Consider the following 24795-nt stretch of genomic DNA (forward strand, 5'->3'; position numbering starts at 1 on the left):
GAAAATGGAGAAAAGGACAAAAGGAGAAAAGGATGCAACTTTGGCCCTGGCCACGTTGAAGTCCTGAACCAACTTTAATCCGAGCTGATTGAGCGCAAACTTGTTAGCCATTGGCAGGACTCGGCGATGATCATTAAGAGCTGTTCAAACACTCGTTGCACAATCGGATAATCCGGGGCTGGTGGCTGCAAATCAATCTCGTTTTTTGGCACTTCGATCGATGCACTCGCCACTCGCCATCAAATTACCATTTTCGGGCCAGGCAAACATGGCATCTTCTTTTGTGCCAAGAATCTATTTGCTGCCGATTCAATAAGTTTTTCGGGCCCAGGGCCTCCGGCTATTTGGCAAGCTGAGCCGGGCTGAGCTGAGCTGCATTTCATATCAGTTGATTAGTGCTGCAGGGAAAACGAGAGAGAAAGGCAATGGGAATGGAAATGGGAAAGAATGGGTAAGGACACAATGAGGCCGCTGCCAAGGAGGAACTTTAATAATGGTCGGGACAGACGGACAGACTGAAAATGAAATGCGAGACGCCAAATTAGTGCCAAGCAATTAGATGGCGGCCAAATTGAAAGCAAATGAAATGTTCCGGCTCTTACAAAAGCCCACAGCTTCAAGATCCCAGACTTGAGCAATTAGCCGCGACACCAGACCCCATTTTCATTTTCATTTCGTTTTTCCCCCGCCACTTTTCCACTCGCTACTCCCATTTCCATTGGCGTTCGCGTTCGCATTTCCCTGGATTCAGTACTCACGTTTATGCTAGTTGCATCGCATGGCATTTGCTGTTCCAGTTGGGCCATGTTCTTTCCCTGCTACATTTGTTAATTGCTTCAGCTTGGCGACGAAGACGAGATTCTTGCTCTGCGCTGCAATGAAAGCGATGGCAACAGAAATGGGAATGAGGTTAGCGAGGGTATATTGTATAACTAATTGCAAACTGCAATGACAAGAAATAATGTTTGAAAAGAAAAGGTTGGAAAGGGGTTTGAGGGGTGAATAAAAAAGAACTAGCATTATTAAAATGAAAAAAATAACTAACGGTATCCAAGGGTATTTTATGATTGATTAAAAAAGATTTCTGGGATCCTATTTGATGGCTTTTGCAGACAATAATTTAAATATAGTTTAATAACATTTGCACATTTGCGTTGTTTGTTTTTATTGGATAATTAAATGAAATTACTTACAGCAGTAAATTAGTCTTATTTTGAAAATTTATGCCTTTTTTGTGTATTGAAGGTACTAATATTAAATTGTTTATAACATGAAAGTGGCCTGGGATATCTTTATAATATTGTTTGCTAATATCCGAATGCTTTGTTTGGCTTACTTATGATTGAGTCAAATTTGTGCTAGCCTAGTTTTAATTATCTAGCATTTTAGTTTTCACCAGTCTAAAAGCTTTTATTCGTTATGATTTATTGTGTCATTTTATACTACAAATTACCGAATCGCAATTAGCATTAATACTTTAATCCTATTGCACTCTATTAACAGATTGTTCAAATCCGGATATTTAAATTGGCCCCTCCTTATTTTCATAATATAAATTCTAGTTTATTTGTAGACTTTGAAATTATTTATGTCCCAACAGTAGCTGCTGCTTACATCATCAATAATGTATTTGCAATTTTTATGTGACTTCTGCGCTGCATTTCGCCGTATTCCACATGCATTAATCCATAAAACATTAGCTCAGAGTTGGCCGTAACGAACCAATTATGCGACTCACGTACAACTGTTTGTCTGTCAATGTGTGTGTGTGTGTGTATAGATGGCCATAATTGGCCAATGACTATGCAAATTGCGACTGGCCGCAAAGTATGCCATACAAATAGTTGAGCCGCAAATGGCATTAAAATGAAACACGCATCAACGAAAGTTAATTGGAAGCCTAGAAGAGAAAGGCCGAAGGATAATGGCGGAGGGAAAGGCAAACAAGGTTCTCGCATAGGCTCCGTATCAATCACAACAGAGCACACAAACAGATACAGATACAGATACAAAAAGACAAATACACACACACATTCAGGGGCTGGGAGGAAACTAAATTACAACCAATTTTTATTGCTGTGAAAACAAAAGGCGCAGCATATTATCACAAAATGGCGCTGGCGGAGGGCGGTGCGGTTTTTTCGGGGCGTGGCTGGGCTATATCTGCGTCTGTCCGTTGTTTCGTCTGTCTATCTGTGCCAGGCGCACGTTTTCACACAAAAGACACAATAAATGATAACACATAAATTCGCACACAAGTTTGTCCTGTTCGAGCGCGCATGTGTGTGTGAGTGTGTGCGTGTGCTCGGGTGTGGGTGTGTGGGTCGTATCGTTAAAAGTCAATTGTAAACTTGCCCGCCCAAAGGCAGAATCCCAATCTGCAACTATTTACGCACAGCCAGAAATATTACAATTTTAAATTTAAAAAAAATAAGCTTTTCCAACTCGTTTAATCCCATTACTGAAGTAAAATATGTTTAAGAGATTTAATAAAGTAGTCATGACACTGAGATTGACGAATTATAAAAGAATATTATTATCCGTATTTCAGTTCGTTTTTATAAAAAATTTAAACTTGTTAAATTGACAATGTATTAATAAATTAATATTACTAAATCTACGCTTATTAAAATGAGTATAGCCAGTTTTAATTTAATTTTGTGTGTAGAATCGCTAGCATAGGGATGTTAAAAAGAATTTCTTTTTTTTTTTAAGCCCTAGTTTGCAAGAAATTTTTGTAGCTTTTTGTCTGGTAATATTGTATAGACTACTTATATTTATGTGTGAAGAAAGAAAGAAGTAAATTTTAGTTTTTTATTAAAGCATGGTTTCCTGTAGATGAACATCTGATTTAAAAATGTAAATACAGTACTCCTTTTTTCACAGTATGTCGCGAAGCAAGCACTCAAGCAGCGGAGCTGTGACTAAGGCAGATCGAATTATAATGCAAAAGGCAACCGCCCCAACCTCCACCGCCCGTCGCAACTCCCCCGAAACCTATGAGCGCCCGCAGGAGCGCGTAATGCCACCTTATCAGTGGCATTCAAATCAGAGCATAAACACACGCACACAATCTCGTCGGGAGGCGCTGCAGCCAAAGGAAAGCAGTGAAGCGGCAGCAGGATAAAAGTTACATTGACATTGCCCACCATTCTTTGTGGGTGTGCATGTGTGAGTGAGCCTGCTAGCTGCTAGGATGGTGCGAGATTGTTATGAGAAAAAGAGAGGCTGTGAGAGAGAGAGAGAGAGCGCCTGCGCTGGTCGGCTAACGGTAAAGCATAAGAGTCGCTGGGATAGACACGCAGAGAGCGGCGGCCAAAAGGATTTTCCACCAGCCTCTCTGCTGAGCCGCCCTTTTCTTCCTTTCGTTTCGTTTCGTTTTTTTTTTTTTGATTCGTCCTTTTTGTTTTTGGCCAGGCATGTTGTTTACGCTTTGCCGCATATGTCGCTGCCAATGTATTTAATTGTGAACTGCGCACAAAAGTAGGCAACGATAATTTCTGCTTACCCAGTGTGCCAGTGCGTGTTTGAGTGTGTGTGTGTGCTTAGGGCGTAGGAGTGTGTGCGTGTGTGATTGTCTCTTATTTATTTATTTTGTTTGCTGTTCTGGGCCTTTTACAGGCAGTCGCTTAATGACGTAACAATTATCTTTGGACGCATGCTTATGGCACTCACGGGTGCGCTTACTGCAGCCCGAGGTTGCCAATTGAAATTGCCACAAGCACACACACACAAGCACACTCCCTTACCCGCAAACACGCCACACATATACGCAGACATACACACACACGTACGAAAAGGGAGCAAAGATGTCACATTATGGCTTAGACGCCCCGCATTATATATGCCTTATTGAAAACTTTTTCAATTATGAAACAGCTCCTCGGCTTTGGGCAAGCGGATTCCAGTCCATTAGCGACCAGCGGAAGCTTAACTCGATGGAACTCCCTAATTGACCGCTCTCTCAGCACCCCCTGGGCTAAACGTTTTGCAAATAAACTATTTTTTATTCATAAACAAGCAACAACAGTGTGGCGCACTCTAAACGGCCACTTAAGTGTGTTGCCCCAACAACAACGGCAGCAACTAAAGCATCCACAGCATCACTGGCAACAACGATGTGCCAAAGATGCAAGTCTTACACGGCGAGAACGAGCGGCAACTGGCACACATTTAAGTGATTTGGGAGACCATTAGCGAATTTGGTACTAATTACCTGAAATTAATACAAATGAAGTGGTGTGAAGCACGAAAGCGTTATCCTCCTTAATTTCAACGGGGGATTAGTTTTGTCTAATTGCAATTTATTAAATTACTATGCCATGGATGTGTTATTAACAGTTTAAATTCGATTCTCTTGCAATTTATACTTAGTCATCTGAAAGACCTTATAACTTGGAACAACTTAATTTTTAATATAAGTACAATCACTAAATTGCCCTGTTTCAAATTGCATGGGTTTCAAATGCAGTTCACTTTGTCGAGATGTTTTCAATTATTAAAGCAACACTAGCTGATGATAAATTCAACTTAGGGCTTAGGAAACCCCTTTGCACTCAACCAGAACCAGCTCGCCCGCATTTCCCGCTGTGTACGCCACCCACTTCCACACATCCGGCGACATCGCAGTCGTCGTCCAGAGCGCATGAATGGGTGAATGAATCCCTGAATCGCCACTGGCAGCCAGACAAGCCAGCATGTGAGGGGCGTGGCCAGGACTTGGCCCCATTGTTGCTGCGGTGGCAGCCCCTGTTTGCTGTTACTGTTGCTGTTGCTGTTGCTGTTGCTGTTGCTGTTGTTGCTGGTGCCTTCGTGTTGGTGTTGCTGCTGTCATTACTCAACTCGCTCGTCCTGCCCGTTGTTTCTGCTGCTCTTTGTTGTGGACGCTGCTGGTGCCTGTCGTTTTCATCTAAGTGCATGCGAAGAGCGCTCCAAAAGTTCTTTCTTTCTTTCAGTCCGCATTTCCCCGGTGTGTTTTCCAGCTCGCTCGTCCGTTCGTTTGTGTGGAGTGCAGGGCTTGTTGCTGCGGGGACTTCATGTTGCCGCTGTGCCATTTGTGCTTGATTATTTTTGCATGCCTCGGCCAAAGATCCGGGGCACCTGCTCACGACTCTGGCATGTCAGCGCCGTCCTTTGTCTATATATATTTTATTTCCATGCGGCCATTTGCAGGCAATTTGTATGGAGTGCGGTGTTTCGGACGAAATGCTGCTGCACATCTTTGGTAGGCCAGAAAACCAGAAGATCCAGCAAACCAGCGAACCGGCCACCAGGCACCTTGACACATTTGGCCCATCGAAACACGTAATGGGCACCAGATTAACCTTGAACTGTCCATGCAAAAGAACACTTAACGCCCATCGATTGACAGCCGCTGAGGGGATGTTTTTTCTGCCCATCGTCGAGTGGTGCGGGCGACACACAGAAACAGACAACAAAACATTTGTAATTAAGAAAGTTTTCAGCTGAGAGGCACTTAAATGAAATTTTAATTTATTTCTAAAACGCTGCCATCACCAATAGTCAACGGGGGGAGGCGGCAAAAAGGGAGCCAAGCGAACATGAAAAAATAGGGAAAACACAAAAACAAAAGCCAAGGCAGCTGCAAAAGTTTTCCAAAGTGACAGGGACAAACGAAACGGAGAAAGGGAAAGGAACCGAACCGAACCGAGCTGACTGACTGACTGACTGACAAACAGGCAGACAAACAGACAGACAGACAGACAGTTGTCGCTAGAGAAATTATCTGAGAGCCTGCGAGCGAAGGAGGAAGAGTTGAAGGAGCCGGAAAACCTATTAAATATTTAACCTTATCGCAGTCGTTTCCACGGCATCAAGCCGGAAGTCTCAATGCGGCCAAGAAACCATTGCGGCCAATCTGCAATTGCCAACAGCCAACAGTGAACAGCGAACAGCAACAACAATGCCTCGCAGGACAACAATTGGTAGCGTTTTAAAAAGCGCCTCCAGGACACGCCGGCCACATTATGGCGCCCCATGAAACGCTTAAGCCATCAACACAATGTTCGGTAATTAACCCGGCTAAATACGATACGACGGCCAAATTATGCCAGGCTCAGGCGAAGACGAAACGTGTGCTCCCTTAATGTCCTGTTCCAGATACTCAGGCTCCTTGCGGAGCGGGCACCTTTAATCGCCCCCCTCCGTTTTCTGTCTAATTCCACGTATTTATCTCGGCCTATCTCCATTATTAAACAGCTACTACATTTTACGCATTTCTTTATCTTAAACAATTAGGAAGTCTGTTACGACACAAATTCTGTAGATTTTCACTTATAGTGTTAACAATCAATGTCTTCATAAGTTTAATTTTAAACATGAACAGGGCCAAAAATTTCGCCCATAGAAAAAGAACATATGTATAACCAAGTTTACATATTATAGCAAATAAACTTTCCTAACAAAAAATAAAACTGATAATTTATCTTACCAATATTTAATACGAAAAGATTTTAACTCTGGAAAAATGGTGTTTAAGGATTTATTAGTAACTAGTGTCAAAACAAAATAAATTTATATACACATGTGGACATCGTAGTTTCGTGTTTTTGCTATATTGTTTAACCTGATTGTGGGAAGAGCTAACCTTGCTTGAAATTTGTACCCAAATATTATAGAAAGGCAATGTCAACAATAAAAAAATGTAACTAAAAAACACAGTTGAAGCTTATAAATTTTGTCAAAAAAAATAAAAGAGGTTTATAATATTCTTCTTTATAAAGGAGAGCTAAGCTGAAAACTTATGATAACCATATTCAGATTCTTTCCACAAAAGGCTTAACTTTTGTTCCTATAAACTGTTCCAAGGACGTCCTACTTAACTGTATTGTACTGTATATTGGAGTTCCTGAACGAGTGAGTGCTTCCTATTTACTTTTTATCGGCCGCATTATCACGATTAAAATGTTGCAATTTGAAGGCTGGCTTTCAGAGCCATTAACAACTGTGCAGCATTCTTATCAGCCACAGGATGCAAACCCTCTGCCCACACCCACTCTCACACTCTCACACTCGCACACAAACACACATTAACCCACAAAGGACTCGGCAGCACAAAGTGAGAGCGCCGAAGAGAAAGCGTGTGGCTGAGCTCTGTTGTGGCGAGAGCGGAGAAAAGAGACAAAAGAGAAATGGGCGCTTTGTGTGCGTGTGTGTGTGTGTGTGTTGGTGGATTACCACAAAAGTGAGAGACGGTAAACAACAGACTCTTGACTCCTGGCTGTTTGGCTGCTTGGCTGTTGTCTGTTGGCTGCTGGCTGTCGACTCTCGGCTAAAAAACTCTCCGAGAAGACGGATACGAAGACCGAAAATCGCCCATTATCCATTTTTATTTTATCATCAATTTTATTACACACAAAGTAAAGAGGCGCAGCCGAGCAGCAAGTTGATGATGTACCAGGCCATCAACATCAATGAAAAACGCCAACAGCAAAAACAACAACGAAGGATGGAGAGAAAGCTCACGCACACACACAGAGAAATATATACATATATATATTTGGAAAAAAGAGATGCCGAGAGACGTGGATACAAAACACACGCCCTTTTGGAACGGAAAAGCCAAAACTGAACCGAAAACACTCGGCTGTCGACTTAGTGGCTAGACTAATGCTAATTGCAGGCGTATAGTACTTACTTAGGGCTGCATCTGTGTGCAGGCTGCAGTCTGGCGGATCCTTGGAAAATCCCAAGCCCGATGCTTATGCTATGTTACGAGTATATATATCCTGATCCAGTGACCGGGGCGAGGAATGTTTGTTGCTGAACACTTTCGTTTGCTTTGTATTATTTTGGTTTTAGATTTTTTGTATGCTTTTCGGCTTGCACTGGGGCCTTTGGTTTCTTGGAAGCTTCACAGCTTCTCAGCTTGGCACTTCACACTCGAGACACTTTCCTGGGGAAATCAAAGGATTGGGGCCACTTTAGACTGGGGGGTTCTGTTATTATTGTTCCACGGGTCTTGAACTCCTCGCACGGCTGGCAGTCGGGCAACTAAACGCAAATCACCTCATCTGCTCACGGGCCATAAAACGTCTTACGAGTGCTGCTTTGGCTGCTTTGCTTTGCTTCACTTTGCTTTGCTATGCTTTGCTGGCAAGGCAGGCACCTAAGAAAATTCCCCTCAATTGACCGAACAATAAACTCAATTTGCATTGAGCTCTCTGCATTGTGTGGCAAGTGTGCGAGTGTCTTTGTGTTTGTGCTGGCTTTCGCTTGATTGAATCAACAGCAAACAAGTGAGCAGATTTAGATTCGGACACTTTAACTAGTCGCACTGGATTAGTGCGCTTAAGTGGGCCTGAGGAGCGCTATTTGCCTCTATTTGGCACTTATTCAATTGAGCCGTTTTGGGGACGTTTTGGCAAATGCGCCACCAGGAGCGAGTAATTATGTACGAGTACCTCGCCCAGGAAAAATACACGCGTCCAGCTAACGACAAAGACCTTCAAGGGATGCTAAGTAGGTCGTCTTGTAAAAGCTACAGATTCACTGATTTTAACCCATAAATGCTGATTAATATTATTTTAAATTGTTTACATCTAAAAACTCGACATACCTAATCAGTTTAATTTTCAGTCAGTTATGATTTATATTTATCTAACTAACAAATTCAATACATCTTTTATACAAATTTTCGTATTGTTGTAAAAGCTCTGTAAATCTACAATTTGTGCTATTGCTGTTTATATTTTTTATTTATCTCCTTACTGCTTTACTATACCTATTAAACTTTTTCTTGTAATTTATTGTTATATCGTTTTTTTCAAATTTGTATACTTTCAATTGCACTTCTGTGAAATAGTTATTAAAAACCTAACGCTCTGCCCTTTTTTAATTTCCGTTCCTTGATTTATAATAATTTTTTCTCGCATTTCTTTGTCTGTTGTTGTGGTTGCTCTTTCTTTATTTTCTCCTCGTGCTGCTTCTTCTTGCCTTTGCTCTTGTTGTTGTTGATAAATTCGGATTTTTTGGGAGCGGCTCATTTGCTTTTCTCTTAAACTTTTCTTTTTTTCTCGCGTGGAAAAACGTTTTTGGCAGACTGGCTGAAGAAAATATACAAAAATGTACGCTAACTAGCAACAAATTCGATGGTGGGATAGAAAAAAAGAAAAGCACAACTCCCACATTATGTGGGAGATTGATTTTTTCTGGGTTTGTCAAAAAGGGGGTTTTCGAGTTTTCAAGAGGCTGCGGCCGCCGATGACGCGTTGCCAACTTAATATTTTTAAAGAAATAATTTTCTTTTATTGGACAAAATTCTTGTTTTGTTGTTGACCATTTTTGAGGCTGGTTTTTTTTTCATCACTATTTGTATTTTCTTTAGCTTTTCTTGAGGACCGCACATGAAAAATGCTTGCAAAATGGCACACTGACCACACATAAACACTCGCACACACACACACACACGGGGATTACATGCTGGCAGAGCAGCGGCAGCGGCGTTGGCAGAGGCAGCGACTGCCACCATTTCCATTTGCCTATTCCGCTACGTTTTTGTTGTCCTGCCAGAGGATGTGGTTGTTGTTGCCAGGATCCTTCTTTCTGGCACAATTTACCGAGCCAAGTTTCCTTTGAGCCGCCGTCGCTCTCGAGTCGCAAATTCACACTGAGCCGGAGTTTCGTTTTCGGCTTTGGTCCTCGGATGCTGATTCTGAATCTGATGCTGCTGCTGCTTTGGTCCTCTGCTGCCGCGGCCAAGGACTCAGGCGCAGGCTGTCGGCGCAGAAAGGCAGTCAACGAAACCGAAACCAAAACCATCGCCCCAATTCTCTTCGTCCTGCGTTGAAGAGCGAGGCAAAGCGGAAGAGAGCCGTTCAAGTGGGGAGCGGAAGCGCGTGGTGGATTAAGCACTTGAAAACTGTGGCGCCCGCACTTCAGCAAATGCGTTATAAATGCACATTACAATTAAGCGTAATTAGCTATATTTAGCCTGGTTTCCACTATTCAGCATTACAGTATTACGAGTTGAACAACGCAGCAAAATCCTTCAACTTTTTTTATGCTGGATGCATTCAATTCTGAGTTCAAAACAACAATTTAGAAAAAAAATGTATTTATTTGAATTAATTTTAGCAGTTTTAAAGTTTTTTACCGAGTGTCAAAATTAAACAAATGTTAAAAAGCAAAACACTAAAAGTCTGCTGTACATTTGAATGTATATTTTTAAAACGAAATTCTCAATCGAGTGTTAATACCAATAAATGTGATAATAGGTTATATAACCCTATATTGTACTTGTATAATCGAACAGAAAACCAAAAAATATAAAATAGGTATAAAAAATTTGCTTTCACTAAAATAAATGAAAACAGGCGTTTAACAACTTCAAATTTGGCAGATAGTTGGGTACAATCGGCTGCATCGTTTTAAAAGTGTTCTCGGTAGATGTACTTGCTAAGCCCAGAATGTGTACCTGCTACAATCGATAGTTCTAAGTTCGATAACAACAGTTGGAAGAGCGCCATCGATTTATTACCATCTCTACTGCCTATACTTTCCCAACATTTTTATATAACTTTCGGAGTGTCAGCGACACATAAACAAAATACAAAATCATAGCTTGTGCAAAATTAGATATTCCCTTCCCACGCCTGCAACCTGTGCTGCAACTTTAAATTTTCTGTATTTTGGATCAAGGTGATCCAGACATAGTAAACAAACAACAACAGCTGACACAGGGACAACAACAACAATAACAGCGAACAACCTGTAAGACCTTGAGGGGATTTTTCGGAATTATATTGCGCGACAGAGACAATCTAATCTAAATTATTCAACCAGGTGCGCGTCTGATTAATATTCCCGCTTAGATAAATTCAATTGGCAGACAAGTAGCATCATGTCGATCAGGAGAACCATGTCCACAACGGCCTCGAAAGAGTGGCGGGATTACTTTATGAGGTCAGTGTGCTTATTACTCCAAACCATGACATATTGTTAATATGACTTTTTGGATACGCAGCACCCACTTCTGGGGACCGGTCGCTAACTGGGGTATTCCGGTCGCTGCTCTGGCCGACACACAGAAGAGTCCCAAGTTCATCTCCGGAAAAATGACTTTTGGTAAGGGGAATCACTAGAATTTTGTCCACAATCAGAAGCCCTAACACGCGTAAAAGATGTCGTAATCGTGGTCGCTGTGATATTTTCTAAACAAATCACTCTATATTGCCTGATAAGCCAGATACGGAAACCGCCAAACCGGCTGCCGATAAGACTGCACAGAGAGAAATCCCTATCTCACATAACGCACAAAATCAGTGTCTATTGTCTGCTTAGTTTCTACCTAAAGTTGAAAACAAAATTTCGGTCTCAGTTTGGAATAACAATTAATTATTAACACTTTCATCTTAATTCTAATCTTATACACTCTTTTAGCTCTCACGCTCTATTCGTGCATCTTCATGCGATTTGCCTACAAGGTTCAACCCCGCAACTGGCTGCTCTTCGCCTGCCACGCCACCAACGCCACCGCCCAATCGATCCAGGGACTGCGCTTCCTCCACTACAATTACGGCGCCAAGGAGCAGCAGGCGTAAATAATGCAGCCTTGCCTTGAGACACACTTCCCCCGAGAATGACGCGCGATGCCACATCAAATGTTTACCCAACAGCAGCAGCTAGCGTAATTTACTGCCACCACACGCAACAAACATCTAGCAAATTGCACTGCCCCCGATTGTAACCCAAGTGGTGGAGTAATTGCCGTGAAGCACACCCGCACAAATGGCTGAATCTCGAATCGCGAATGTGTCGTGCCGCTGTCGTCGTTTTTCTGGGGCCAAATCCCAATTCCAATTGAGTCTATCCCAAACCTGTTGCGTTGCTACTTAGTTAATTCCGTTTTGGCAGTCGCTCAAAATTTGAAGTCGGTGCAATTTTTAGTTTACGAAAAAAATAAGTGTACAGAATATGGTTTAATAAAAAATGACAAAATGTAATTTTGTCTTCAATCTTCGACTCCAAAATGGTTGTAATAAAAATTGTATATGCAATTCTATCGAAAATATAACATTTTTAAAACCCAAGGCCGTCGAGGGAAAATCCAGGTGTTAAGCCCATCTATAGAAATGATCGCGATCGGGGAAAACCCGGTCTTCAAAGTTTTCTTTATATTAAATGTAAGGTACTAAATAAACAGGTTGTTTGATTTTGTCATGCTCATGGAACATGCTTTTATTTAAACGATTACGGTTATATATGTTGATAAAATATACATTTCAATTGTTCTTAACAATAGCATATTTTTTTGTTGACATTTTTGTAACTTTTTTTGTTCTTTCAATGGGGTTAAAACATACGAAATCGTAATCTCTTTTTTTTGTGCTTTTCTGGGTTTTTTTGATTACATTTAGGACAAAAACATATACTTGGGTAAAAACATGTTAATTTTTAAGGTTTCTCAAACATAATAATAATTATAGTTAAACACGCCTCGCGCTTTATTTGCGCCCTCTTTTCTATGCCTAGTGTGTGGCTAAAAATTGTATGTTTTACATCAATCCAGATGGAAATTGGACTTCTGCTCTCGACTTCTTCAACGACAACTTAACTAACTTAAAGAATGGATGACGACGAGGGGTCCTCGGACTAAGGCTATGCACCGCAATATGCGACAATCGGTAGGTAACGACAGTTGGCTCCATCTATTCTGGCTATGGCTACGAGAATCTTAGTGCTGCTCCTGCTTGATGTAGGTGCTGTTCTTGCGCTGGCGCTCCATCAGGTACTTCTTGAACTTGCGTTCCCGGAACGCCACCTCGTCGGCGAGGGCGCGCAGACGCAGATTCTCGGCCACCAGCTGGTCCTCCGCACTCTTCTCCTCCTCCTCGCGCTTCTTCGTCTTCCGGCGCGAGACGCGGCTGGCCTCGTTGTTCTTGATCCTGTCCTGGTAGGCCTTCCTCTCATCGCCGTTCATGCGCGACATGAGCTCCGGATCGGGTCCGTCGGCATGCTCCTTGGCAGGGCGTCCGCGCTTCCGCTTACCGTTGGCAGTGCCGCCGGCTGGCGAGGGGCTGAACTGTGAGGTGCTGGCCACCGAGAAGGCGGGTGAGGCGGGGGCAGTGAGGAAGCCGCCGAATCCTGTCTGGCAGGTTGGCGCCGCACTGCTGGAGGTGTTGGAGTAGTTGCTGCGCGGTGTGTTCGGCGGTGAGAAGTCGTTGGTGGTCTCCTCCTCGGCACTGCGCAGATCCTCTACGATTGCTTCGGTGATGGTGATTATGTTGTTGGATGTGTTGTTGGTGCTGGTATTGATGCCGCCGGCCATGAACTGTAAAAAAAAAGATACAATTGAGATTAGAAGATATTAGTGGATGTATAGGTTTCGTTTTTGTAAAGTAACTCTACATTATTAAATGTATATAATACACAAATAAAATGCAATCAAAAACCACTTGAAATAATTTATTTTCACAAGAACTTACCTTATCGAAATCCAGGACATGGTCGATGATTTCGGGCGTGCTCAGGTTGACGGTGGGCGTTGGCTGGCTGTTGATCTGGAGTGCCAGCCGGCTGCGCTTGAGCGGCTGCTCCTCGACCACGGGAGCCGGAGCGGAGCGCTTAAGCACAGAGATGACAGGGTGTATGATGGGGGTTGGGATGGCCACGTCGACGTCGTCGCCGCTGCTGGCAAAGCTGCCGCTGGGCTTGGCGACTTCCCCAAGGCCGAAGCCGAGCGACTCCTGGCTGCAGGGGTAGAGACTGTCGCCGTCGCAGCTGGCCATGTCGGGGACGTGGGGCTCCTCGATGATGTATTTGGTGTTACTGCTGGTGGAGGTGGCTTGAGAGAAGGTGCACAGGAGGGGGTCCTGGGAGGAGGTCAGCATGGCCGACAGCTGTTGGTATTGGGGGATGCTGCTGATGAGGTCGGGACCGCCACCCTGGTTGAAGTCGATGCCGTCGTCCATGGGCCAGGACGACATGTCCATGGTCGCCTCCTCGCTGGCCAGTGGCACGTCATCCATGCCTAAGAAGTCGTTGTTTATGTTGTCGTTGTTCATCTCGTCCATCGCCGGACTGTTGGGATCAATCTTCTTGCCCTCGAGCTCAAGATCCTGGGCAAACATGTTTATATCAAAGTCAAGAATATCCGTCTCAGTAAAAATCTCCTTTCCGTTTTCGCTGCTGCACGTCGATGACGTTGCTTCTATATCTTGCAGGTATTCTGTGACAAAGGAAAATTATCATTAGTATTGGGCGTTAATATAAGGGGCAGATCGTGGTAGCAATTATTGTGTGTAAATACGATTTAGTTTAAAGTACCCAATATTTTTTGTTTGGAGAAAGGGTTGAGGTATCAGTAAACGGTTATATTCTTCTCAAGTGTTCACATTTGCAACATATTAAAATAATACAACTATTCAAACCGAATCGTTAAAATAGATTTCAAATGTTTATCCAAACTAGGTTACATCTTTTTAATAATTCTAAGATATTTTACATCTACAAAACATCTACGCCATATTGATTCTACACAGTTTCGCTACTGAAGTGTTGCCAAATTCTTCCGCAGTACATTGCCATGGAGGCGCCAGTGTTATATTTACTCGACTTAAAAACTCTACACAGTATGGCTGTTTGTAAAGCGGACTATTGAGAGTGACTCATAAGCCATCTCGCTTACTCGCTGCTTTGTTGTGAAATTAAAACAACGAAGGAAAAGAAAAACAGAAAGCAAAAAAGGCGAACAACAACAAGAAAAAGAAACAGTTTTGGATAAAGCAAAAAAAAAAAAAAAAAGAAATTTCAACCAATAATTTTCTTAAATATGTATATACATTAAAAAAATTGAGATTATAAAAATAATAAATTATGTTAATTACTAATTGGTTAGTTTTATATTTTACATATACATATATTTATTATATATATGTATGTATGTATGTAAATATGTACGTGCATATAAAATATTAAAATCCAATTTTCTTTACTTTGTTTCCAAAACATAAGTAAAACAAATGCCTTCAGTGCGCCTATGTGCATATTTGTTTAAAACATATTCATAGAACAGATATGTACCTCTATTGGCATCCCCACATAATGACCAATTCGCATTTTGCCCACCGGCTGACAACAAACACATGAAAATCGAACACGATCGTTCGTGCTCGCGTGCGCAACACTTGTGTGTGTACGTGTGTGCCTGTGCCAAGTTAGGGGTTGGCTTCGGACTGACACACATTTTTAAATACCAAAAACATGAAACTGACAAAATAAAGTATGTAAATATATCTAAAATGGAAGAAATGCAAAAAGAAAACAAAAACAAATTTTTAATATGATTTGTTGCCTATCAATGCCAAGTGCAATTTAAAACTAATAAAAAATTATTCAAAAATGAGTATAGATTAAGTTTCAGAAAATATTCACCTTTAGCTGGGAGTTATATATCTGCGCCTAATATTGTCTGTATTGGAACGTATCCGCAGATCAAAAAAGGGCTCTTACCGCTTGAACGAATGAAAACAAACTGTGAAGAACAGCCGCGATTTGGAGCTCAAGAGCCGGCAACATCGTTTACCTTGCATTGGTGTGTGAGAGGGTGAGAGAGAGCCATCGCTCATGCCTCTCTACACAGCTGTCTGCGCAACAAGTAGCGGTTGTCTTGCTCACTCCTGGGCAATACATGCACGGAGTTGAGAGTGAGAGGAAGAGCAAGAGCTCTGCCGCGTTGGGGCTTGCTCCTCATCGCAGTGTTCTTTCGCCAATTACATAGATTTTTGACGGCCATAGGCCGGCGAAAATAAGTTAACAGTTCGGAATGCACCAATACAATTGCTACTCGAATTTCACCAGAGCGAAGAAGGTTCGCGAATGTGTGTTAATACCATTTAAGGCAGTGCGTTTGTCCCATAACAAGTGCGATTTCTTAAAGGGAAGTGCATTAGTCAATTGGGTGATCTTACAGAGATCGCCAAAGTTAAAAAAGTCAAATTTTTTTGTTAATAAGGGTAGAAACTCTAAAAATACCAGTAAAGAAAGATTAAACCTTACTAATAGTTTAATTAAAATGAGTAAAAACTCCTTTTAGCTGAAATATTGCGTATACGCACTGCATATTGGCAAAACCTAACATATACCTATGCATGAGAGAGTGAGAGTGAGAGAGCGGCTGAATCGAGTTACAGTGTATGTGTGAGATACATTTTCATTGCCGGTGGCAAAGAATAGCCATCTCTTTCTTGACAGAGGCTCGAGAGGCTTGTGCTTCACATAAAAGGTGGAGAGAGAGGGAGAAAGAGAGAGGAAACTGGTGCAAGGAGTCTGGAGAAGACCCACACACCCCCACCACGCAGGTGTCCGTGTGTGGCGACAAACTATCTCTCCCTCTCTCAAATTTTGCCGATCATTCTAAATGAATTTCACAACAAATTTAAAATAACCCTAACAACTTGTCAAATTAATAAAAGATCTTCAAAACTACTACTGAATTCGAATTTATGTACATCATAGATACATAATTATGTACCAGTATGCTCATGACTAAATAGAGATTTTCTTGCAATTGCCGGCTAGAAACACGTGCGAGAATTTGGGTCATGAATCAGCTGTTGCACTCTTTCGATTTTGACGTCACAACGGAACGAGCCTCTTTGTTAAATTAACAAACAATTCAATAATCAACATAAAAAGATTATATGTACATACATAGTATGTACCTTTAAGAATAGCCTATCCAAATATGCTACCCATGGGAATGGGCTTAAAAAAGGCTGACTCAACTAAGAATCAACTAATTATTACTATGTGATTATCTGCAATATATATATGCACATATGTGTATGCATTGCAATATATGAACATTGTGAATATACAAAAATGTTTGTGGTTTTGCACTTTTTTGCACTACTTTTACAGTTCAAGCTAGCGTGGAAATACATGGGTAACCTGAATGTATGAAATCAATAAAATATATACAGAGAAAGGCAAAAAGAATGCGAACAGCTAATCAGATACGAATGCATATATCCGAAGGCAACAACGCACATAAACGAGTACATTTAGAAAATTGATCGTACCTCTTCAACTCTGTTGCTGACTAGGCTGAGAACCAAATATTATATATAAGCAGTTTACGTCATTTAACTTGTTCGTACATCTTGTCGCTTATCGCTGTAATTCGCACTGTACGGGTGCCAAAGTTGGGAGACCAACAAGAATATTTAAACTGCGCAGTTAAGTACGATTCTAAGTGAATCACTCCGGTCGCCAAATGCGAGCCTGAACTTCATCGATAAGAGATTGAACTTTAGAAAATGAAAAAGGCCAACATGTTGCTAACCGCAGACACTTGACCATAAAATATTTCAGGAATAAAATAATGGAAAATCTACTATCGAATAGTTTATTTTTCCAAAGAGCAGAAAACTATCAGGAAAGCGAAGAAACTGTTTTTAAAAAGAATTGTTTTAAAAAGAAGGTTGAAAACGGATAAAGTTTTTAATTAAAGAAATAGTTATTCTGGTTGCAACTAACAAATTTCCTAACACTTCGGCATAGCAAAAAATTTAAAAAAAAAGTCTACAACACTTTGGTACAACGTAAAAATTAATTGAATTACACTAAAAGCTTAGTTCAACTTCTTAAGAGTTTTCAGTTTTTTTTAGTTCCTTAATAAACTAATAGGAATAAATAAATAATGTTTAAAGCAAGTTACTTTAAGAATAAGTACAGGAAGATTTTATAGTTTCAGTTGTTGAAACTGGAAACTACAATTGCCAACTAAGCGGCTTATGATTCTACGAGAGACACAAGAAACTCATTTATATAAACAACTTGGCGAAAGGTTAAACTTTGATTTCTAGAATTTTATGGCGACAAACTCAAGACAAATTAAGATGGCTAGAAACATTTGAAAGAAAGAAGAGACCGATAAATGGAAGTACATAGATCGAATATCTGGCAGATATCGATCGTACGAGTTATTACGTTGCCATTTACCGAGAACAGGGGCGGAGTGGGGGCGCCTTTTGCCCCCAGACCCCCCTCAATCTTTCACTCGTTTCTTCAATGGGTCATTGCACTGTGATTATCGCCTTCGTCCGCTAAGTGGTTACTGTACCTCGACGTCCTTGGCAGAGCGACAGCGCCGGATCCTTGGGATCCCGGGCGGTGCTCGATGCCTGCTATCTGACTCTTTCTCCAACTGATTGTGAATTTTTCGCTTTTTTTTTGTTTACTTTTTTTGTAGCAACAGTAATGAGAGAGTGCTGGGTACATAGGCAACACACACACAAAACACAGTACTCACCATCAATGAACACCGGAACGTCTATCTCTTCAACTGTGGCAGTAGGCATTGCTCCACTCATATCCTGGCGGAATGGCGGCTCGTCCGCACCTGGTAGCAGGATACCAGCCATGGCTGCCAGGGTCTGTGTCTGAGGCTTGCTCGTCGAAACCGGGACCGTTTGGTTCACCATTGCCGTAGTCGTGGTAGTCGCTAAACCTGCCACCGTTTCTGGTTGCTGGGGGGATGTTGGTATCCCAGTCGTGAGGCACGTTGAGATACGGGACCTCCTCGCCGAACCTGTCGGATTTACTAAAGGACTCGTGGCAGGCGAGGCCACGTGGTTGGACGGCGGACGCGTTGGTACCGACCCTGGTAAAAAGGGTATTCTGATGACGCGAGTTCGAGGCGCCCTGTGCTCTGTCCCGCTGGAATTGCTGTTGCTGCTGTTGTTGCTGCTGTTGCTGTTGCAGTTGTTGTTGCAGTTGTTGCTGTTGCTTGTGGGCACTCTGATCAGGAGTATTCTGGGATTTGGCTTGCTGTCTATCACGATCGGTATTGTGGTGATCGTCGACGTAGGCAAATCCCTCATACGCTCCGTTGGCCTCGTTCTCCTCTGAGAGCAGCAGCAATTGGGCGACGAGTTTGTCGCGCCAGTTATCGGGTCCTGGGATGTTGCGTGCCCCGCCCGGATTGTCGCCTCGTATGTGGGTGCCTGTTGTACTCGTGCTTGCGGCTCCCGGATCGTCAATATTATATCTCTTGGATTTTCGGTAGCCCTCCTCGTTGATGTTGCACTGTTTAGGGGTCTCGTTGGCAGTACAATCTGATGGGTTGCTCTTGGTGTTGCTCTTGGGGGTGTTGTTGCTGTTGCTCTGCTCTGGGATTGATGCGTTGCTGCTGCTTGATTCGCTCTTGGGCCTGGCTTGGCTGGATTGGGCTTCGACGTTGAATGCCATTTTGAACGTGGCTGTTTTTTGTTGGTTTTTTGTTTTTATGGCAATTTACGGTTTGGTGTACGGTTCGTTTTCAATCGGTTTCGGTTCGACAGGATTTCAGAATTTATACGTGTGTTCGTATAGTTTGTATCGATTTCGGACAGGATTTGGCGATGAGTGGAGCAAGCGCAGTTAAGAGTGTTCGTAATATTTGTTTTGATTTTTATGTGAAAGAAAATAGACAAAAGAAAAAAGATTTCGTTATTACACAGATCGACGACGGGCTGAAGCGCTATCCTTTTTTCGAAGGGTTCGCGCCCCAAAAAATCATTTGGCTTGGGTGGGTTAGCAAATGTACAAGTTGTGGGTTGTGGGCCTCAGTGTCGCAAGGATATCCAAGGATATGCCTGGCCACCGATTTACTGAACCCTCGTGTTTGATTGGCGACTTTCATCAGCTTGGATGTTTGATGCTTTTTGTGTCGAGATGGGTGGATAGGTGGTTGGTTATGTGGATGGGTTCTTTCTTGGCCATGTTTTGTTAGTTTGCTTTCCTTTTTTCATATGCTTTTCTTTTTTCCCATTTTCTTTCTGTGTTTTTTTAAAATCTTTTCCTTTTGTTTTTTTTAGTATTTTTTGTATGGATTACTCCTTTTTTTATTTGGAATTACTCCTTTTTTAATGGAATTGCTCCTTTTTTGTATGGAATTACTCCTTTTTAAATGGAATTGCTCCTTTTTTAAATGGAATTGCTCCTTTTTGTATGGAATTGCTCCTTTTTTCTTTTTTTCTTTTGTATTTTGTCTTTTTTCTTTTTTCATAAAACATTCTTACTCACTAGTGGTGCAAGGACTAAGAAAGTCGTTCAATCATGAGGCATGGCTTAATAATAGGCGACGAAAGGATAATGTATACTCACTTTAAGTTGACCGTTAGAAAGAAACAATGAAATTGTTAGGGTCCCTCTAAACAAGCTCTAAAAGAGTCGTCGACACAAGTTCCCCTTAAGCTGTAAGCAAAGAAATGGAGAAGGCGCATTACTTATAGGCCCCACAGTACGGTGATCATTATGATAAGGGCGATGGGATTTCGCTAAGTACTCTTCAGTTACAATTAAAGATAATTTTGTTTTTGAACCTCAAACGGTTCCTGATTCGATAGGGGCGCCTTTCAAATGTCAGATAAGATTCTTGGGCCCCCAAACACACGCCTATTTTTGGAGGCGCCTTGTGCTACGAAAAGCTTTTGTTGAATTTCACAACAGGCCCGCAAAAACAACAACATGGCGGACCCAACAGGTCTTCATACACCAGATGGCTTTATCAGCGGTGGGAAAAGGAGGGGTGGGGGGTTAATCAGCAGTTGGCAACCCCTGCATACCGTTTCCCCTCCCCTAATTATCACTTAGATAATTAAGGCGCGCGTTCGTGTCGCTACATTATTATCGCGCTCCGATATCTTGAATCGTGCGGCCGGTAAAACAACACCAAAAGCCAATTACCGGCCAGTGGAAAAATTTCCCCCAAAAGCTCACGCGAGCTTTACCTAATTACTCACTAATAAATGTCATAGGAACATATAGCGCCCTATAATTAAATGTTTCGAATCAAAATCCCCTACGAACTATTGTTCATTTCGATTGTATCTGTATCTGTAAATGTATCTGTAGCTGCGTTCGCTCGAGGGCAAGTGACGTCAGCAGTGCACTTAAGTGATTCAATATGGCGACGTTTAAAAAAACAAAGTTAAAGCTCTCTATAACGTATGGTACATATATGAATGCCTAAGATTTTCACTTTAAGTACTTTTGCACTACTTACATAAATTCGGTGAATGTGTCTTCAAGAGCGGTGGTCTGGTTTATTGAAAACCCGACCTTTAGTTCACTTGTCCTTTCTGCTGCGCAATAGGTTGGGTGGTTCCTGGCACCACCACTGGGTTACTTGATCAAGTCCGGCCGTTTCTCGGATCTGGTATATAACTTTTGCCACCGACAAATGTCCAAAGTTGTTGTTCCGCGTTGAACAACAACGATTGCTAAGTCTTTGCACTTGGGTTCCTTGCGACAGGAACGTGGATGATCTGTATGGCTTCACTTGGTTCTGTATGGGCAGAACTATACACTTTGGAATCAGCGTTAGTCAACCGACTGCTTGGAGTTTTCACTACGTATTAAATCGAAACAACTGACGGCGGTTGGCTGCTAGTGGCAAACAGAATCGAGACTGTCGGACTTCGTGGGCACTGTGAATTTCATTCGTTGTGAAATTCAAAAAGCACCCCAGAAACCGGTTTGCCATAGCCAGATACTTTTCGTATCGGTGTGCGAGCGAGCTTTGTGTATATCGACTCACACTCAGATACCTGCTATACGAACTGTGAGATACGTTTGGTGTACGAGCGAGATGGCGCTAAATTTCCCGTGTGCCAGATGGGCTGCTTTTAGCAAATTTCCCTGGCATATACGAGCTACATGTTGAAGGCCTTTGTCCCAGCCGGCCGGTGTTTTGCTTAAAGCAAAACATTGGCAAGTTGATCTATATGGGTATTCATGAGTTAGTGCAGGGTTCATTTCAAAAAGCTACTGTGTGGGAAGCATTTTCGCTATGACTCATTGTTTGTTTGGGTGCGCGAAACAGAAAAATTAAAATCTGTCATTGCTTGTCAACTGACCTATCACAAACTGAATGCATTAAATGGATAGACATCTAAAAACTGTGGTTCGTTGAAAATAGCAAAAGAAGTATTATTTCTTAACAATTTAGAACTAACCTACATATGTAAATAAATATGTAGCTACATATATAAGACTAAAAACCGAACTTTCTAAATTAGGCAACATTTAGTTATTTCTTATGACGTAATAATAAACTATAATATTTTTTTAATACATATTTAAAATTCAAGGTATAGGTATTGTAAATTACCGAAGAACTAAAAAAATTATATAAAGAGGAATATTCAAACAGTGAAGACAGCTAAATTGCTATAGGTACTTGTTGAACTCTTTTTTGCTAAGAGCTCTTCATTCGATGCCGGTTTTGAAAGTGCATAAAAATTCAACCCTAATTGTTTTATTTATAATGCTTGTTTGCCTTTTGACTGTGAACCCCACGACAACCCAAAAGTCGTTGAGTATTTAAAAAGGGGATTTTTTTTAAATAGTCTTTCTCTTTCTGTTAACTTCCACACACTCAAATAAGAAAGCTCTTTTGTTGTAGTATTAGTAGCCAGTTTGTAACTGTGTGCGCAGATAAAAGCTGTTTGAATTCTCGGAATCGAAGAGCTTCCATCTCCCACAAGCCTACATACCATGATTAAGCTTTTACTGATAATTAAAGAAATTCATGAGTCACGCTGAAAAACAGAAATCACCAAAGCGCAAAATGAGCTTCATAAAAAAAAACTTGGCAAAAACTGTCATCATGTGATATTTGTAATGGGCTTCATATGCAGAGAAGTACATGGCGTGGGGTTTTTACCTTTGGCCACGTCTGATTTTGATCGCAAAAAGCTGTGGAGCTAATTGCCAGTCCAAATTGGTGCGCAAAATTCGTGGAATTTTCGCCCAAATGGCACGCAGACACTGACTTTCAAATGCTAATCTGGCACCGAGCACCAACTGGCACGAGATCTTGGGCGATCGAAGACGACCATCAACAATGGTCGGCCTCAGTTGGCAAATACACAAAATAAATGGCCAACTGGCTGGGGGATTTCTTTCAGACTTTTCACGGTGACTGAGCGTTTTTCGACCCCAATAAATGGCTAGATAGTGGTGTTCGTAGCTAAACTATTGGCGCATAAAGTCTCTTCCTTGTTTGCAATCTTATCTGGAATTTGCTATCAATTCAGTATATCTGTAACGTGAGCCAGAAATGTGGGAAAGAAAAATATATGACTAAGTTTGAAGACATTTTCAATAAACGTTTGTCCGGTATTTCCAAAAATGGGTATTATATCAAACTTGTTCAGTGTGCTCATTTCTCAAGGTTGCCTACTTATTTATAATTGTTATGCTATAACTTTTGGGTATTTGGTAAGGTCTCATACAAATGCAAGGTTTCAATTTAAGGATTAAACTCATGTTATAGTTGGGTTGCTCCATATTTTTTTAAGTATCGCCAACTAATTGAAAAAGTTTACGTTCCCAAACATGATTATTTTTCAGCTACCATTACTTGTAGCAACTGTTTTCATAAAACTAAGGTACCCCCAGAATATATTATTGATTACCCTATCAATTTGTAAGTTTACAGTAGGCCTAAAATGGAGGTCTCGACCACCCCCGTGTAATTCATAAGTAGTGCCAATGTCAATGACTCTGTAGTAGCAACAAAAGTCTGGCAACAAATGTTGCTAAATTCGATATAGTAAATGTTGCTGGGGTCAGGAACCTGATAGTGGATATGATAGTATGATAGTTAGCTTACCCTTCATCATGTTGCTGCCGTTGTAAGCAGGTTCCAATGACGACGGCACAAATATGTTGATCCTGTTTGCTCCTTGTTTCCGCTTGATTTCGATTCCTTCGTATCTCTTCAAAAAGAAGTAACGCTAAAGCGACGGCGAATGAGGTCCCGCTTCTTCCGTAGCAACTTGGAGCGCTTCAAGATCTTTGTGCCCGTACCAGTACCGGTAGTAATCGTCGGAATAATGGTCAAATTGTTGCAATAACAGTTGTTATTATGCCAGCCACGCATACGCATACACATAAAATTGTTGAGCATGGGAACCTGCTGCTGCGAATGTTGCACACACATGAAGACAACGACAGGCGAATCTTGCATGACGTCCTTGCTCGATGGGGTGGAGGATTTTCCGCTTTTCCTCGCCACTGCTGTTGCTGTTGTTGGTCTTGTTGCTCCAACCGCAGACAGAACGAACATAATATTGGGGCTAAAACGCCTTTCGAATTGGTATTAATCACACACGCGGCGGACTACAGACAGCTGTTGCTATAGTGAATCCGTTTTTAGATCGGACTTATGTTTAATGTACTCGACAAAGTGTTAATTCACACACGCTTATTTGTTTAGCATCTAGATACAACTCTTATCTGAGATACTGTATGTAAAGTATACTGCAATTGTTTGTTTTTTGCCAATTTATTGCGTCTTTCGCAAATGTTTTTCGGGCAAACGTAGGTTTATCACTTTGAACTTTGCACTCAACGTTGAGTTTATCTGGTAATCTTTTACACGAAAAGAAATTATTGTTCTATGAATAAGAAATCTTTGTAACGATGTTCAGCTTTTGATGCCATTAAGAATCGCACTTGATCGGCGTTTGGTTATAGAAATTCGAATCGAAGATTTCACAAATTCCACATTGACTTGCACGCGCTGTTGGGCTTTATCTGATTTGACTCACTGAAAATGTTGTACTGTTCACGATGAAGTATTGTTACTAACTGACTCAACAGCGAGCGCTGGACGAGTGCCGCTGTCCGGGGTTGATATAAAATCCGCTGACGTCGTTGCCGATTCTCCTCCACCGCCATGTCCACATACCCTTCCCCCTGTCCATTTCACTCACGCTCTCAGCAGCGTTGTCTATTTCTATGGCCGTGCCCCCAAAAACATTTCCACGCACCAATCTCCTG

At 41.7% G+C, this 24795-nt stretch overlaps 3 protein-coding genes across 11 annotated transcripts in view; 1 reads left to right on the forward strand and 2 right to left on the reverse strand.

Moving 5' to 3' along the window:
- The window catches only part of LOC108087963 (cubilin), a 51602-nt gene extending 41940 nt beyond the window's left edge, over positions 1–9662 (reverse strand). For 7 of the 9 annotated variants that reach the window (XR_001771199.2, XR_001771198.1, XM_017185557.2 and 4 more), the window contains exons 1-3: positions 9579–9662; positions 7658–7915; positions 759–872 (exon numbers count right to left, since the gene is read on the reverse strand). The gene's annotated coding sequence lies outside the window, so the exon portion shown is untranslated. Of the gene's footprint in view, positions 1–758; positions 873–7657; positions 8012–9578 lie in introns of those variants that run through there. The other 2 variants (XM_017185558.2, XM_043209277.1) reach the window with 2 other exon arrangements.
- Positions 9663–10502: 840 nt separating this feature from the next.
- LOC108087981 (mitochondrial pyruvate carrier 1) lies at positions 10503–11963 on the forward strand. The gene is made up of 4 exons (XM_017185583.2): positions 10503–10731; positions 10804–10923; positions 10985–11085; positions 11401–11963. Exons 2-4 carry the CDS (start codon positions 10862–10864, stop codon positions 11559–11561), a joined length of 324 nt encoding a protein of 107 aa, XP_017041072.1. The 5' UTR covers positions 10503–10731; positions 10804–10861; the 3' UTR covers positions 11562–11963.
- Positions 11964–12167: 204 nt separating this feature from the next.
- LOC108087885 (nuclear pore complex protein DDB_G0274915) lies at positions 12168–23980 on the reverse strand. Its single transcript, XM_017185463.2, has 4 exons — positions 23747–23980; positions 18275–19223; positions 13446–14188; positions 12168–13291 (listed from the first exon to the last, which is right to left on the reverse strand). The coding sequence occupies exons 1-4, from the start codon at positions 23978–23980 to the stop codon at positions 12695–12697; spliced, it is 2523 nt and encodes an 840-aa protein (XP_017040952.2). The 3' UTR covers positions 12168–12694.
- Between the last annotated feature and the right edge of the window lie 815 nt (positions 23981–24795).

This window comes from Drosophila ficusphila, unplaced genomic scaffold, assembly GCF_018152265.1.
Source record: "Drosophila ficusphila isolate 14025-0441.05 unplaced genomic scaffold, ASM1815226v1 contig_791, whole genome shotgun sequence".
NCBI classification, from domain to species: domain Eukaryota; kingdom Metazoa; phylum Arthropoda; class Insecta; order Diptera; family Drosophilidae; genus Drosophila; species Drosophila ficusphila.

What these genes read in the sequence shown, in the direction of transcription:
- LOC108087981 (XM_017185583.2), top strand. Translation starts at nt 10,862, where the DNA reads ATGTCGATCAGGAGAACCATGTCCACAACGGCCTCGAAAGAGTGGCGG. An exon ending in TGGCGGGATTACTTTATGAG is followed by an intron (nt 10,924 to 10,984) that starts GTCAGTGTGCTT and finishes TTGGATACGCAG; the next exon opens with CACCCACTTCTGGGGACCGG. An exon ending in CTCCGGAAAAATGACTTTTG is followed by an intron (nt 11,086 to 11,400) that starts GTAAGGGGAATC and finishes ACACTCTTTTAG; the next exon opens with CTCTCACGCTCTATTCGTGC.
- LOC108087885 (XM_017185463.2), bottom strand. Translation starts at nt 23,980, where the DNA reads ATGCAAGATTCGCCTGTCGTTGTCTTCATGTGTGTGCAACATTCGCAG. An exon ending in TCATTCGCCGTCGCTTTAGC is followed by an intron (nt 19,224 to 23,746) that starts GTTACTTCTTTT and finishes AACAAAAAACAG; the next exon opens with CCACGTTCAAAATGGCATTC. An exon ending in CGTTCCGGTGTTCATTGATG is followed by an intron (nt 14,189 to 18,274) that starts GTGAGTACTGTG and finishes CCTTTGTCACAG; the next exon opens with AATACCTGCAAGATATAGAA.